This window comes from Micromys minutus (assembly GCF_963924665.1).
Source record: "Micromys minutus genome assembly, chromosome: 28".
Taxonomy (NCBI): Eukaryota; Metazoa; Chordata; class Mammalia; order Rodentia; family Muridae; genus Micromys; species Micromys minutus.
In genome coordinates, this window is record NC_137963.1 from 16453838 (window position 1) to 16470787 (window position 16950).

A 16950-nucleotide genomic window follows, 5' to 3' on the forward strand; every position below is an offset into this window, starting at 1 on the left:
TGGTTGTCTCCTTTGCGCTTCTGTCAGTAGATACCCTAGTCCTTGAGTAGGAGAGAGCTGGAAAGGGAACACTGTGAAGGACTTCCCATGGGAAGGCCAGTTCCCAAGGAGGCAGAGCAGCCAGGGCACTAAGCACACAGGATGGCTTTGCAAACAGTCAGGAAGTTCTCCTGAAGCAAAACCCGCCAAAACAGAATTCTTTCACGGCTAATTTTTTCCTCCCCGTCCCCCCTGCTGCCCTGAGCTCAAACAGGTCTGTTGTTGTTTGCATAATCTGGGAGAGGAAACCGAGCCCCTTTCGGCTGAGACCTCAGGCGCCAAAGCCGGCTGCTGGACAGATACTCCCAGCTGGCTTTCCGTTCCCTGCCCCCCACCCCCCCATCGTGGGCCTGGGCTCCACTGGAAAATTTGGGGTTAGAAATTCCCAGCTTGCTTCTGCTGCTGCTCTGCTCCCCAGCCCCAATCGGGCGTGCATCGGCTTCTCAAGGCTCTCACCAATTCTACACAGCTGTCTTTAAAAAAAAAAAAAAAAGGGAATTGTCCACAGATAATGGTCAAAAAGCCTCTACTGGGAACCCTGTTTGGAGCCAGGCACTTTACGTAAATGACCTAACTTAACCGCACAACCTTCTGAAGTGCGATTATTATCCCACTTTACAGAGAGGAAATGGGCTCAGAGAAGTAAAGTAACTTCCCAAGGCCACGTCAGAACCAAGGGACTTGAACACAAGGTCCAGAAGTCCAAAGCTCTCGCTACCCTTCTCCTTGAAAGCTCCCTAGGAGAGAAGCCTTCTGCAGAGATCAGGAATAGCAGAAAGTGGCTTCCCAGCATTGTGTGCGACCTCTGACAGCCCGAGGCAGACCCAGCAGCACACCGGGGGTGCCAGCACACTGGGGGTGCCCAGGTCCTCCTTACCCTCCTGTAGCTTCACACTCTGGAGGTAGAGGGGATTTCTCAGGACGTCGCAGCGGCCTGGTTCCTCCTCCTTAGTGAACAGCAGCAGGTCTGAGTAGGCAAACAGTGTCACCTGTTCAGGGAGAGAGCAAACACAACTGTCTGTTTTGCTGTCCCCCAGGATGCAGAGAGCCACCAGGTCCACTAGAGGTCCAGGAGACACACCCTGGACTTCTGGTGTCAGGCAGAGCCACGAGGGACCATGCCAATGTCAGAGGCCCGCACTGCGGTGGGGGCTTCCTACACTTCCCCTGCACAAAGTAGGGACGAATAAAAAGCAACCAGATAAAACAATGGTCCTTGTCCTCATGGGGGGTAGCTCTGTTGGTCTCTGCGGCCAGAGTCCTTCAAGCTCACTTTACTTGGAGGAGCGTTGCTTAGGGCCTGGGGTGTCTCCAGACCGTTCTCCATACCTGGCTCCCCCCAGCTTCTTCGGCAAGCTCTCCATAAGGTGCCGGGAAGATTTATGAGGTAATGTTACCAAAGTGTCTAGCAGATACTTTGGGAGTGTACCAGTGAGAAATTTGGTTCAAGAAAGTGGCGGTTACTTCCATTCTGATACAGGCTGATCTTTGTTATGCTCCAAAAACACAGGAAAGGCCATTTTTAGACATCATAGGTAAACTGACAGATGTGCTCAGCATGTTTTTATGTTAAAGCCATAAAGTAAGTCCTATTTCAGATGATGATGATGATAAATTATTAATTATGGGACTCTTCTTCAAGGAGCCATATCTGACTCTCCATCTCTTCTGAAGCAAGAAAAACCCCATCAGAAGGGCTTGGCACATCCTGAAAGGCACAGTATGTAATTTGTTAGCCATGTTTAAAAAGCCAGCACGCTGACATTTAGCTAGCGAGCTGCTCGAGATAATCCCATAGTCCCACCTCGGAGGCTCTCCTAGAGAAATACAAGAATGTATAAATATGAACACATGAGGATGTTCTCAGTGGTACTTGTGTAATTAAAAAAAAAAAAAATATATAAGCAGAATGTGGTTATATACGGTTACAATCCCAGCAGTCTGGTAGCCAAGCAAGAGAATTATGAGTTACAAGCTATTCTAGGGAATGCATACAATGAGCTCTAAGCTAACCTGGGCTATGTAGTGAGAGCTTGTCTCAAAAATGCATATATTCATACATACATATGTGCATATATGTATGTGTGTGCGTATGTGTGTGTGTGTGTGTGTGTGTGTGTGTGATATTCAAAGGCCCACCTGCCATTTTGAGCAAGAGAATTGTGGGGTACAAGGTATTCCAGAGTATCCAGTGAACTCTAAGTTAACCTAGGCTATGTAGTGAAAACTTGTCATATATATATCATACATACATATGTGCATGCATATGTACACATATATATGCATGGAAGACATATTCAAAGGCCCACCTGCCATCTTGGGCATTACACAAAAATGGAACCTGAAAGTAATTAGGACCTCAGAGCTGATTCAGGGATGTGCTTAAGCAGGCTGTCCCCTTCCAACAGGTCCCAAACAGAAAAGCTCTAGAGTCTGGGTGCTGGAGAGATGGCTTTATGATTAAGAGCACTGACTGCTCTTCCAGAGGTCCGTTTCAGTTCCCAGCAACCACATGGTGGCTCACAACCGTCTGTAGTGGAATCTGATGCCCTCTTCTGGTGTGTCTGAAGACAGCTACAGTGCACTCATTTTTTTTTTAAGCTAGAATTCTTTGCCAGAAGGGATCTTCTTCTTCTTCTCCTTCTCCTTCTCCTTCTCCTTCTTCTTCTTCTTCTTCTTCTTCTTCTAAGATTTATTTATTTCATGTATGTGAGTCCAGCCATCACTGTCTTCAGACACATCAGAAGAGGGCATCAGATTACTTTACACATGGTTGTGAGCCACCATGTGTTTGCTGGGAATTGAACTTAGGACCTCTGAAAGAGCAGTCAGTGCTCTTAACCACTGATCTGTCTCCCCAGCCCCCTCAGAAGGCATCTTAATAGTGAACCCTGCCCAGCTCAGCTCAGTACACTGTGGTAGAAGCATCCTAGCGGCTGAGCCCCTGCTCCTGCCCTGAAACGGTGCCACTGTCCTTTATAGCTCAGACAGAACAAGTGACTTTCCCATAGCCACACAGCTAGGGATCAATCCTCGGGTCAGCCTACCAGTAATGACAGAGAGGTGACAATAAATTCAGCAAGCATTGGAAGGAAAACCAAGGAGTGCTCAGTAGACTTATAGATGGTCTGAGGAGGGTCTGCAAAGCAGGCAAACCCTATGTTCCCACAAAAACATGTCCGCCAGTTCAGACAAGGTCTGGATGTTGCCTCCAGACCATAGGGAAGCTGACAGAAGAAAGGTCAGAAGAGACAATCTGTGAGACTAGAAGAAAAAAAAAAAAAAAAAAAGCTCAGGCTGCATGGAAGACTTGTGGGAGGAGCCACAAGGTGAGAAAAACTCTAGGCCACCCCCCTGCCTGCTCCCACAGCTGAGAATATGGTCTAGACAGGAAGTGATTAAGGCATGAGAGAAAATTTCCCCCAAAGGTCGGTCAGGCAGAGGCCAGGGCTGGAGGCAAGGCAGATGGCAGGCATGCCAGAGCAAAGCATGTGGACCCTGCTCCCCGACATCCTACAGACAGGAGCCTCACAATCCATGAAACATTGACCCCCATCTCCACAGTCAGGGTACCTGTTGCCTTCCACCACTGGCCCTGGGCCTGGGCCAATCTTCCTCCCCTTTGCTCCTAGGATACATGTATTTCCCAGAATCCTAAGACTTAGTCACGGAATCCTTACAACTCGGAGGATGACTTCTCCCAAGTGGCCCTGACAGAGCCTTCTCCTAGGCACCCAGCCATGGGGCTGAGACTTCCTACAGACTACACCTTGGTGCTTCAGTTAATGGTAAACTGGATGAGTGTAGAAACTGAGGGTGGGGCATCTCGGACTTCACAGTTTTCCAAGAACTTAACAAAGCTCTGGCTGAATCCCCAGTGACAAGAACTGTAGTCAGGATGGAAGAGGCTGTCACAAGCCTGACTTTGTGGGACATGCCTACAGTCCCAGCAGAAGTGGGCAGTCTGACTACAAATCGAGTTCTAGGACAGCCACCGCTATACAGACAAAGTTTCTCTCAAAAAACAAAAACAAACAAACCAAAGGAGGCCACCACAAAATGACGATTTGAGCCAGGTGTGCGTCCAGCAGGTTTGTGACTTCTGGGTGGGGGTGGGGCAGAGCGGCTTTCTAGCATCACTGTGCTCCGAGAAGGGTCATGATAAAGAAACAAGAGCAAGAACATTGGAGACACAGTTTCCAGCTACTTAGCACTTTTCAGTTTACAACTCTGTGTGGAGAAGCCACGGGTGCCAGTCAGAAACCCCTCTGGGAAAAGTTATTCCTAGGAGAATGACACAGAGTAACTAGTTGTAACTAGTTTCTCCGCCCTGCATGTTCTCAGAAGCCACCCAAGGCCTGGTGTTAGCTGCTTTCCATTTTCAGTTCCAGGAGCCTCATCAAAGCTCTCCTATAAGGCTGCTCCTATCCTACTTTAAAGAGAAGGGATGTGGTTACTTTTCTTCAGTCCTAAAGGGAGAGTTTAGTTCTTAGCTTCCAAAGCTCCAGGAGGCAAGAAATTATGTGTGCTTGTTGGAGGTGGGGGGGTGGTTAGGAGAGTGGGAGTTGGGGACAGTGGGGAGTGAACTGTTACTATACAGTTTGGCTTGTGTTCTTCTGGTTTTTAACGAACATACCAAAAGCATCAGGGATCATGGAAAGCTTTACCCAGCCAGAGAACTGAGTCCTCTTCCTGGCTCCGTTCCCTACAGCCTTGAGATTCTTGCAGCATAGGGCCGTGCGTGTAGCATGCACGAGCAGTAAAGATAAACAGTGAATACCTAGTGTTTGTAGAGTTAATGGTGAACGAGATAGGTGAGATTAAATCAGACATTAGGGTGTAGTCCGGGTGGCTGTTGTCCCTAACTGGCTTCTTCTGGGTACATTAAGTACACAGTCACAGTTCTCCAACTCTGACCCTGCACACTCCCCCTGCAATCACACACTTAGGCACCAAACCCAGCACTAAGGGGCTTCTCACTCTCACAACCTACATCCTGTTTCCCTGTGAAATTTCTCTCCCGCTGAAACAAGGAGGCAGGGTAGATAGGCTGAGGTCCTTAGGGAAGCTCTTTGATCCAGAATGACGTCAGCAATCCCAGGGCTGCAGGAGCTAAACTTTACGCAGGTAGGAAGAAGAAAGGGCCGTGGTCATGGCTACGAGGTGCTCACATAGGCTGTGGTGAGACAGAGGCTGGGGGTGCAAGGAAAATTAGAAACTGCATTTAGTTGAGTATAAGATAACCAAGCTGGTCAGATAAATGGAGGGACAGGACTCTGGGCCAATGACAGCAGGCCGCTGGCTCCAGAGGCCCGCCCCTTGGAGCATGATTAAGATGCATTTGTTCTTTCATATATGCTTGAGTCCGATGAAGCTGGTTGTGACAGGTCAACCTGTACACCAAGGTGGCTTCTAACGAGAAGCTTCGTCCCGGAGATGCTCTAAGCCATGCCTTAGACGAGGAGTTTACCGAAAGGACTATGACTTAGTGGCTGGAATAGAGTCAACACCCTCTGTCACGGTAAAGCCACAGGCGGATCCTGTACACGAGAGAACCAGCTTAGCCCAATGAACTGTCCTGCAAGGCTGGAGGGTAGTGGGCCAAGTCAGGCGACTAAGAACCAGCAGAGGGTCAAGGTCAAAGCGGGTCAAGGTCAAAGCTAAAGTCGGAGAGGAGTAGAGCAAGGCTTTAACCGCCCATAACTGTGTGGGCAGAAGTGAGCAGCATGTGTGATCCACCTTCCCGGGCAGTCCAGGAGGACAGGCATAGAGTGTGTGGGTTTGTCCCACGGCAGCCCGGAGAATTAACCAGACTCAACAGAGACTGCCCTGGCTTCTGCCTGGTTTCTGCCATTGCTTCATAAAAACCTAAAGGAAAGCCAGCTGATTTTTCTTCCCAGAGGACTCTCTCTCTCTCTCTCTCTCCCTCCCTCCCTCCCTCCCTCCCTCCCTCCCTCCCTCCCTCCCTCTCTCTCTCTCTCTCTCTCTCTCTCTCTCTCCAGAGTTTTGCTTACTTTTCCTCAATCTTTCCGAGTAAAGCTTACATTCTGCTTTCCGAACTTTCAAGAGGCCACAAGCATTAGCCACCTTTGGCCGAAGACAACAAACACGGAGCTACTGTCCCAGGCCAATCCTTAATGACTGACTGCACCAACGTCTCATGCCCTTGAGTCATCTACAGCAAAGGTCCCATCACACTAAAAAGTCACCAGTCAGGGGAGGAACAAACACAGAGAGACAGTACTCGTGTGGAACATAGGTGTCCTGATCAGCTTACAACAAAACAAAAGCAAAGTCAACTTGCAATGTTAGCTCCAGTGGCACAGTCCAGGGGGATGAAGCTACAAGGGGCTAGCCTCAGACAGGCACAAACCCACTGCTCAGATAGTAGGACTGATGAGGAAGGCAGAGGTCACCAGAAGCCATTGACAGAGCTGGGGCTAGATACAGACTTCCTATTTCTAAGCTTCCCGATCTTGTGTGGATGAGGGAGGTTCTCCTAGCAAGAGATAAGCTGGTTCCCAGGAAGAATGACCTCCCCCTGACCCCTGCTGACAGGGCTGGAGCTGGGAGAAGGAGGCTGAGCTCTCAGGAGCTGGTCAGGGGTTGGGTTCATATAGAAAGACTCCAGCATTCCTTTAACAGGTCTCTTTGGCTAGACTTTAATCTTCAGGGTGCTTAGCTCAGCTGAGACAAAATGTTATCTTGTCTCCTGCTGGGATAAACAATGAGATGTCTTTTTAGAGACTAGAGGTATGATTTGACCATACCAATAATAACTTTCAGAGGCACAGAGAAAGTGAGGACACACACACACACACACACACACACACACACACACACACACGTGGTAAACAAGAACTGAATAACCTTTTGGTAAGGCTTTTGGAAGAGTTTCAGGTCTCCACCCTGAGGCTGTCTAGTTCTCCATAGGATGGGGGGAGGGAGGGGAGGGGGGTACGAGGTCTTACCTGGGAAGTCTTGTTTCTCCCCTCAAACAGCAGCAGCTCCTCTGAGAGCAGGAGAGTCCGGGCGGGGTTACAGAGATCTAGGGGCTAAAAACCAGTCGCGCTGAGTGGAAGCGCAGAGGGCGGCTTGCCAGAGCCAGATCAGAAAACCCTCTTGCAGAGGGAGAAGGCAAGACTGCCTGCCCTCCTCCTACCCCTGACCCCCACGCACCCTCACACCCGCAACGGAAAGAGAAAGACTCTGCTCCAGCTCGGCACAGCCAGGCCTGACCAGAACTGCTCTCTCTACAGGAAGTTCAGCCACATGCTCAGGGCCTTGCAGCTCTCCCCTGGTGCCCGCCCCCACCCCGGGCTCCAGCACCCTCCCAGCCCTCCTCAGTCCTCTGTGTGCCTCAGAGGGAGGTCTCTGCTGACAGGCCCGGGAGGCATCTTGAGGGCCTTATGCCAAGAGATATGGCCACTCAAGTCTCTTCAAGGCCAGGCTGAGCAAACTGACCCCCTTTACCCCAGCAACCAATTCCCGCTCCAACTTCCAGTCCCACCACCCTGTCCTATCCACCTCAAAGAACGTGTCCAAACTCTGCCTGACCCTTGCAGAAGAGACGCCCGTCCTTAGGAGTGGACATTTATCACATGGCCCCCAAGTCCCTGACCTCAAGCAAGGGAACAAAACAGACGCCAACTAGGTACTGCAGCGGGGACAGAGCTTCAGAAGTGGGATATTCATAAGCAGATGGGGACATCTGATGGGAAGGAGAGCAAAGTTCGGTCATCAAGCCAGGTGGGGAGGTCTCTGGTGGGAAGGGAGAGCGCATACGCGGAAGAGGTGGAACAGCATCTATGTGGACAGATATTGGCTATCCCTTGGTAGGTATTTATATAAGTGATAACCAAGGGGTGGGATTAATAAAGATTTGAGATGAAAGAAATCTAGAACATTTTTGCTACCTATTTGCTGGCTGGCTAAGCTGTTTCCAGTTCCTTAGTATTTTGACCACAGCAGCAATAAACAGAGCCGTGCTAGGATCTGTCTTGGATGTCGAGTCCTTCGGACATGCACTCAGAAGTAGTATGACTGGGCCGTATGGTAACTATCTACTAATTAAAAAAAAAAAAAAAAAAACTCATCTTGAAAATGAGGCACATATGTGCAATGGTCTTTTATCCAGACATAAAAATTCAATTACAGCATTTGCATAAAAACGGACAGATCCGAAACATATTTTAAGCGAGGTAACTCAAACTGAGAAAGGCATATAGTATGTGCTTTGTGTTATGCAGAATCTAGCTTTAAATGCTATATATATATATATATATATATATATATATATATATGGATGTAGGTGTGGGCCATATAGCCAGAAAAGGAATCACTAAAGAGAGGAGAGAGACTGAGGAAAGAGGGGACAGAACACAGAACACAAAGGTGAGAGAGAGGCTGTGACAGCAGAGACGTACCAAGGGCAGGAGTGTGGAAGAAGAGGATGAAGAACCTGGTTGGAAATGTAACAGAACCCAAGGCTGAATGCTTATTAACAATTGGCAGGAAGAGGGGACGAAGGGAGGAGGGACATGAAGAATGAGAAAATTATGGGGGGAGGGGGGCTGTGACCCCCGTGACCTCTGCTCTGTGCTCCGGCATGGTGAATGCTAGCGTGATGCATGTGGCTGAGCAGAGGGACCAGCCACACCCGCTCTCCCTCAGTCAGTTGCAAACCCAAACTGCCTCTGGGTGAAGCAGCCGGCATCACACCAGACTTTGTCGTACGTCTATCCCAGTCCCAAAGGACGGGGGAAGCTGGGAATGGATGACAAGGACTCTCTCGTGGCTCCACCCTTTTCTGTGTAGCCTTCTGCAAACTTCTGCTTCTCTTAAAATCTCCAGGATGGGAAGTTATTTTTCTGTCCCCAAAGGGGGCCCTGGATCCTGGATGGGGCTACCCCCTCCTTCCTGGAATGGAGGTCCCTTACTGTTCTCACTTCCTCCTGAGGGGAACCCTGGTGCGTGCCACAGGCTCACCTGCACAAAGACAGGGAATACCAGGACTTTGGGGGCCAGGGTGACGTAGGTGCCGTAACTTGAATGAGGGACGTGTGGTCTTAGGGCTGAGCGATCTTGGTAGTTGCTGTGGCCTGTCATGGTCTGCACTGTCTTCATCAGCCGAGACTTCTTGCCCAGGCCGGCGTATGATTTCCCTTTAGTGGTGCTCCCCGGTTCTGTGGAGCAGAGGTTGGGGACAATGAGGTGCTTTCATTATCCCTCAGAGGCTCCCCCTCCCTGCCCCACCCCCACCCTGGTAAGAACAAGGAACAGTATCCATTTAGTGAACCCTTCTCCAGCCAGGCTCAGTCTCAGCCTCAAGGGTTCCTGAGGGGGAAGAAGAGTGGGTGAGTGGGTGAGGGGAGAGAAACAGCAACTCCGGGGCTAGGACAGAGACATCAGCCCACAATTGTGACAGGGGGAGTTACCCTGCCACCCCATCGGTCCCAGTGACTCAGGCACCGAAACAAAGCTATTCATCTTTCAGCCTCGCACCTTTGAAAACCCAAGAAATTGTCTCGGCATGTTGGCACATGCCAAGAATCCCAGAATTCGGAAACCTGAAGCCAAAGAACCCGAAGCCTAAGCAGCCTGGGCCACCTGACAAGATCCCATCTCAAAACAACAGCAGCAACAAAATCACAATGCAACAAAGACTCCTATCTAGGGGGCTGGAGAGGTGGCTCAGTGGTTAGAGCACTGGCTGCTCTTCCAGGGGTCCCGAGTTCAAATCCCAGCAACCACATGGCGGCTCACAACCATCTGTGATGGGATCTGATGATGTAATGGGATCTGATGTAATGGGATTTTCTGGTGTGTCTGAAGACAGTGACAGTGTACTTATATACATAAAATAAATAAATCTTAAAAAAAAAAATAAACCAACTCCTATCGGGATCTGCCATCCCCTATGGAACGTGAATTGGAGCAGAGGTGGCTTCGCAAGGGACAGAACACATGTTCATCAGGTTACCACCCCACCCTGGATCACCTGCTCGTCACCAACCATGCGCGAAGGTCTGTTCCCTGCAGCGATGGAGATCATATGCTTTGCCCGAGTGCATCGGGGTCTGCAGGTTCTGTGCCTTCCCATGGCCAAGGTAGCAGGAGTGACCTTCCCACCACCATCCATGTGTTTAGAATAACACACGGCACTTGCTGTGTGTGTTCTGAACACAAGGTGTTAGAACAAGTGATGGGGTTCACACACACATTTGGGCTCCGTCCTAGGTTCCCAATGCCAGGGGAAACCAGCCAGGGTCTCTCACTAAGGAGCCCAGACACCCTCTAGCTTTCTGCAGACAACAAACAAGTGACGTGAACCAACTCCATCTCAGGGAAGCTCCCCACCAACGCAAAGGCACTATGAAGAGGAAACGAGGGTTTCACGCTTGCTCCCCGCCCCATGCCCTTTCTCACTGAGAGGTGAGAAAAACAAGTCGGCTCTTCCCGCCCCCACAAGTGACCAGCGAGATTGCAGTCTGGCAGCGGCACATAAACCACTTCCTCACTCTTCAGGGGTGTCTGAGACGGTATAACAAACAGGGACCCTGATGGGGACAAAAGGCACAGGAAAGGAGTCCCATGGCTTTCTCTCTGACCTGGCCCTGGGGGTTGGTGGGTTGTCTGTGTAGCGGCCCGGCTTCCCACTGGGGGAAAAATATCCAACCTGTGTCTCAAGATTTACACTAGACTTGAGTTGGACAAGACACCATGTCTTCCTCACTCAAAAGCTGACTGTGCAGCTCAGGCCACTGTGCGCGGAGCATCCTTCCCTGTCTGAGATTGTTCAGGTGAGCCAGCTGAAAACTGACAAAAAGGCCCCATGAGAAACGGGGGGGTTGGAGAGCCAGGCTGGTATGTGACTGCAGGATGGATTATCTCAAACACAGCCAGGTGTGAGCATGTCAGAGAAGGACGCTGGGCCTGGAAGCACGCCGTAAGTCAGAACAAGCTAGATTTGCATGGCACCAGGGAAGGGAAACTATGCAGGACTCACAAGCAGGGTCTCAGGCCAACCAGACCAAGTGAGGGAAGGATGCAGTCCACAGTGGGAAAATCTAGTGGGCTAGAGGTCTCAGACTTACAAGAGGTTTTTTTTCCCAGTATCATCAAAGAATCTTCACCCTAGATATCGAGTCACCTCTCTGCTTCCAGCATAGCCCCATTTTCCAGATAGGCAAACAGAGGTGTAGAGTATGTGTGTGAGTTGGCCAAGGTCATTCAGCTATGAAACACTAGGCAGGGCCAGCCCAGTCTAGGTGGCAGCCTCTCCCTAAAGGTACATTGCCACAATACTATGGAGATATGGGGCAAGGGGTGTGGCTCTCTGGAACTGATTTTTTTTTCCAAGTTATTCCTTTTATAGCGCAATCTAGATTGCAGGCTGGGTGCTGAGCCCCACGAAGGCAAACTTCCGCCTGTCACCTCTTGTGCCGATGTCTGGCCTAAACCTGTATCATCATTGTTTCCTCTAACATCTGCTTCCCTGACCAAACAGTAATTATTTGGCTTTGCACTGAGCTTCTGAGGCAAGCCCTAGCAGCCCTCTGGCTCTGGTGGTGGTAAAGTATCAAAGGACAGTGGCCCTGGGAATATGCCAACTACAGCCAGACAGGCACTCTAGGTTCTAGAAAGACCTCAGACCCTGTTAAACGCAAGATGGCTAAGCCGTCCCTGTTCCTGACATTCAACTCAGGATGGCTGTGCTCTCCTCCGCCCTGAAAGGCCACCTCCTTACAGGCCAGAGGAATCAGAGGCCAGCACCCTGGTGACAGCCCTAACCTCTGGATAACCCTGGGTGTGTGAGGGAAACCATGTGCCTGGAATTTCACTCCTTCCTCTGAACTCATGACTTGGGGCTGCAAAGAATTAATCCATGGGAACAGGAAAGGATATCTTTTGATACCAAAAGGATCACTGCGCCGAAATATAAGTGAGGTCAAGATCTTGATACAGGTGATGGGGGAAAGGCTCCGTTGGTAAAGCTTGCTTGCACTAACCATGTGGCCCTGAGTCCTACCCCCTACCAATCCCGGTAAGAAGCTAGGCATGGAGCCATGTGCTTATAAATCTCAGCACTGCGGAGGCCGAGACCAGTGGATCCCTAGGGCTTACTGGCTGCTCAGTCTAGCTTAATCAGCAAGTCTCAGGCCCCAGTGAGACTCAGTAAAATAAGGTGGGAGGCTCCTGGGTTTGACCTCTTGCCTCATGTGCGTGCACACCCGCACACACCCAAACACGTGCATGTGTGTGCACACACCACCTAAGATCGGACGCAGGGGATTCAAAACACCTCCACTGTTATTAAGGTCATCATCTCTTCCTGGCTTGCTCTTTCCGCTGAGGCTTAGGCGACCGTGCCCTCTTTGGCACTGTATTTTCAGAGAGGAGTAAAAACACAGACGTAGTTTGGGCGACTCTGAAGCTTTGCCGGAAAGGACAGAAGAGCTCCCAGCCCCCCGGCATCTGCCCATTCAGGTGACACATCTTCCCAGGTCCCTTCCTCAGTGACTTGGCTTCAAAACTATACCAACAACCAGAGTCCTTCTCTCAGAAACACTCTGCCAAGGCTACATCAGGTTTCTGTTGCCTGAGAGGCCCTGGGTCTGAGGTTGGGCCTACAGAAATACACTGAGCCCAGCCCCGCCCCTAATAAAATCACCATTTAACAGTGGCATGTTCACTCTGCCCTAATGTGCCCACTGAAAGCTTTTAGACACTTACTGTTCAGTCACTCTGGGGCTCCTCCTAGGGAGGAGCCCAGTTGCTTTTCTGGCAGGCTAGGCCCAAGTGCCCACAGGCCCCGGCAGGAAGAGGAAGAAGGTGCCCTCCATCTGGAGTTCTGAGCCTCACAGGAGCCCCCTCTTCCCAAAGGCGGAAGTGCTCCCTCTAAGAATCCTCGTCTTATCACTAATGGAGGGAAACAGCACAGAAACAGATCTGAGACAAGATGAGAAGGAGGAGGAGGAAGGAGGCCAAGGGTGTTCTAAAGTCACAGAAAGGTTCAAGAACATGCACACACTCCTCCAGACCACATGACAAGGCTGGCCTCAACCGTACAGACCAGCTGGACTTTGGGGTCAGGCAGGTGCAGGAAGGCCTAAGGGCCTGCCCCACCAACTCTTGAACTGAGTCCCACATCCCAGGGTTCCAGATCCCACTTCTGGCCAGAACATGCAGGCCAAAGGAAGATGGGCTAATCAGCAGAGACATCTACAAAGCTTGGAGGTAGCTCTCCTGTACCTGCTTTCAGCATGCAGGCAGCTGCATACAACAGCGCTTCCCTAGAATCCTCCAGACAAGCCCCCGAGCAGGAACAACTGATCCTATTTTATAGGTGTGGGGGGGGGGGGAGAAGGCAGTGATTTGCTCAAGTCCCACAGTGAAGATTCGAACCTGAGACCTCGAAGCCCAGCATTCCAGGGCTACTCTCCATTACAGCCCCTAACAGACACGGTTACCCAGCAACACTGGGTTACAGCCAAGACAAATGCCAAGCACCTGTCTCTTGGATGGTTCTCACAGATTCCCCTCTCTACCAACTTAATTCTGACTTTAAGGAAATACACACTTGTCCTGTAGGGGAGGAGGGGGAAGGTACCAGGAGGATAAGGGGGTGGGTAACCCCAACTCCATCAGAAAGACCTCTGAACTCAGAATGGCAAGTTGGACCTGACCTCAGCTGACCTCAACTACCTCTCCAGGCTGAGAGAGGGCTTAGCATCTTGGACAGCTCACCTTCAGGGATGGTGTCCTCCTGGTACACGGGCCGCAGCAACTGCAAAGCAAAAACAAGGAACCTAGCTCAGTCCCAAGAATGGGACCGAGCCGCCCAGCAGGGGGCTGCACAGGGGACTGAGGACAGGAAGTGTAGTGTTTCAGGGTCTAAGGGAAGCGCAGGGGTTCTCTTAAGGGAAACAGGTGGAATATAGCTCCATGAAGCTGTGGCCCTCTGAGAGACTTCATCTTCCTTCCTGGTGACTTGTTCCAAAATGTGTTTTCATGGGTTACAAGGATGACAGGACCCTAATGGCTGTACCACGCAAGTCTCACAATCCAATATCAGGAGCCATCCTAACCTTCCACGGGGACCCAATACCCTTCCACATTCAGCTGTCCATACCTGGCTTCCAGGATTCAGTGGGGCCAGGATGATGTAGTTGGGGTCAGTAGGGGTGGTGGTCCGGGACAGTGCGGGCAGGGTATGCTGGCCGCTGCACTTGCCCACCTCAGTGTAGCGTTCCCAGCCACCAAGCAGTAGGCCATCGGAACTGTCGCACACCAGGTGGCAGCTGTGACGCTGCTCAGGACGTGCGGGGGCCCCATGGGTACAGTTCTTTTCCCGCTTGTTAGGGGGTGACAGGAGATCATGTGTGGACTTGCAGGAGGCCCGCCGCAAGACTCCACCATCTGGCCCTGGCTTGATCTGGGGGACCACACGCCACACGAGCAGGATGATCTCGCTAGGACAGCTCCTAGAAATTCCACAGAGGAGTTCAGACTTGGGGAGATCACAAATCAGTCGGGGTAGGAAGCTCTTAGGGCAGGGAGCAAGTGAAAGAAGCCAAGCAGGAGCAAGTGAAATGCGATTTCTGTGTAGTCATTCTAGAAGCGGGTCGGAAATGGACCACTGGGGTGCTAGCCCACAGAGTCAAGAAGTTCAGATATTTTACAGAATAACTTTAACTTGTGCAGTTGAAACATCTGCACTGTCTGCAGTCCCTTAAACAAAGGGTTTAGCCATTCAGTAGCAGGGACAATTAGCTACAGTGGAACAAAGGCAGGGACCACGGGTCTGTTCACAGCATCTTTCCTGCTCTTTGCTGTGGGATCAGAATTCATCCGAGCTTGAGCCTTCCATTTCCAGGCCAAGAACCGGATTCCCTGAGGAGCCATGTAAATTGCTCACAGCTGGGCAGAGAGCAGACAGACAGAGCAAGCAGATCAAGGCAGTGTGCCCAGGGCTGGTGGGGAAGATATGCCTTCAGCTGAGGTTTCCACCGCCCACTGCCCCCTGTCACCGGATCTCGTGTGCCAGGTCCACACATTTCCAGTGCTCCACGGGCCTCTCATTCAGCTGCAGCACTGTGTCCAGCTGCTGCAGCCCTGCCCTCTCTGCTGGGCCCCCTGCAAGGACAAAGAAAAGCCACTCAGGGACCATTGAGGCCTAAAACTCCTTTCTCTCTGTTGTTCCACACAGAAGTGCTGAACTGGGAGGCTATCAAAGGCCTTCGCCTCTCAGCATGCTTGCTCCCCACCCCCACGAGTGTCCCTGTACAAGGGCCCCTTAGAACACTAAGAAACTGATATCTTTTTTTGGCAATGGAGAGGTGTGTGTGTGTGTGTGTGTGTGTGTGTGTCACAGTGTGTGCTGTGGGTGAGGGTTGGGAAAAGGGAGGTGAAAATTTATATAGACCTGCACATGCATATAGAAACCAGAGGACAACCTCTGTACAGTAAGTGTTTTCTCAGGCACTGTCCTTTCTTCCTCCCTCCCTTCCTCCTTCCCTCCTTTCTTTCTTTCTTTCTTTCTTTCTTTCTTTCTTTCTTTCTTTCTTTCTTTCCTGTCTCTCTTTCTTTAAGCCAGGGTTTCTCACTGGCCTGGGACTCTCATCACGTAGGCTACTCTGGCTAATGAATGGGTCCCAACTATTTTCCTTTCCCCACCCCCCACCCCCAGGAGTATAATTAAAACATAAGCCACAATGCTTGGCTTTTTTTTTTTCTTTTCTTTTCTTTTTCACGTGGTTTCTGGAGACTGAATTTAAGTCTTCCTTTTTACAGTGTGAGTGCTTTACTGAGTCACAGTGTGAGTGCTTTACTGAGTCACAGTGTGAGTGCTTTACTGAGTCACCTTCCCAGTCTCTGCTTATTCTTTTCTTGCTTTTTGTTTGTTTTGCTTGAAGGGTTGTGTGTGTGTGTGTGTGTAAGAGACAGAGTCTCACAGTGTAGACCAGGTTATCGTTGAATGTCTAGCAATCCTCCAGCCACAACAGAAATCTTGGAATGTCCACCTCTAAGTGTTAAGTAGGATTGTGAACAGGATACAAGTTCATAATCTCCCTTGGAGTCATCAGAATTCAAATTTAGCTCCTCTTCAAAAATGATCAGAGTCAAAATACAGAGTCTATTTTCATTTTGATAAAACATCCCCCCCCCAAAAAAGGTTCTATTTTCATAAGCCTCAGATTCATATGTAAGTCAGTTAAAAATATTATTCTTTTGAAAACCCAGACTCTGATCCAGTGTGAGGCCCTGTCCAGCTCCAAACTGTCAGCAAAGTCCAGCTGCCTGGTGGGAGGGGAGGGCTGCTATCCTGTGCCATTCACTTACCAGAATCCACAGCCTGGACTCGGACCGGAGAGTCACAGCAGATGGTGAAGCCAAAGCCGTCTTTGCCCCTCCGGATGGTGATCTAGGACACAGCCCTGTCCAGTTACTGCAGAGTTTTGAAGCTGGAAGGCCTCTAAGCCCCACCCAAAGCCACTTTCCTCTCCGCAGGGAACCAGAGCTGAGGAGCCAGCCTCCGCTACCAGCCTCCGCTACCTACCTATAGCCCACCATCTTAACCCTGACTTCTAGAAGTCAAGCAGAGGGCAGAACGGATGGGATCCAGGAAAAGGGAAAACCTTTCTCCTCTTGGTCCTAACAGCCCCAGCCCTTTACCCGACAGCCGTCTGGACTGAGTTCTACCTCCTCTTCCCTCTGAAGATCAGCTTCCTTTCCCACGGAGGTCTTGGGATCTTAGCCCAGGGTTTGCCTTGTGCTAGGGACACACGCTTTATTTTATTTAGAAATAAAGCCAAGTGGGTGGCCGCCCTCCCCAAGGACCAGGCAGGAAGGTCTGACACGTACTCTCTTAGCCTATGGCCAAGTGTCAGCCGAAGAGTAGCGGGGCTC

General features: G+C 50.6%; 1 protein-coding gene across 4 annotated transcripts in view; it reads right to left on the reverse strand.

The window, feature by feature from the left end:
• The window catches only part of RGS3 (regulator of G protein signaling 3), a gene marked incomplete at its 5' end in the record, with an annotated part of 118197 nt that overhangs the window by 58713 nt on the left and 42534 nt on the right, over nt 1-16950 (reverse strand). For all 4 annotated transcript variants that reach the window (XM_080940285.1, XM_080940287.1, XM_080940288.1 and 1 more), the window contains 7 exons: nt 917-1028; nt 7011-7094; nt 9028-9224; nt 13789-13828; nt 14174-14525; nt 15072-15177; nt 16384-16465. In XM_080940285.1, the coding sequence (XP_080796411.1) occupies nt 917-1028; nt 7011-7094; nt 9028-9224; nt 13789-13828; nt 14174-14525; nt 15072-15177; nt 16384-16465 (973 nt within the window). The remainder of the gene's footprint in view (nt 1-916; nt 1029-7010; nt 7095-9027; nt 9225-13788; nt 13829-14173; nt 14526-15071; nt 15178-16383; nt 16466-16950) is intronic.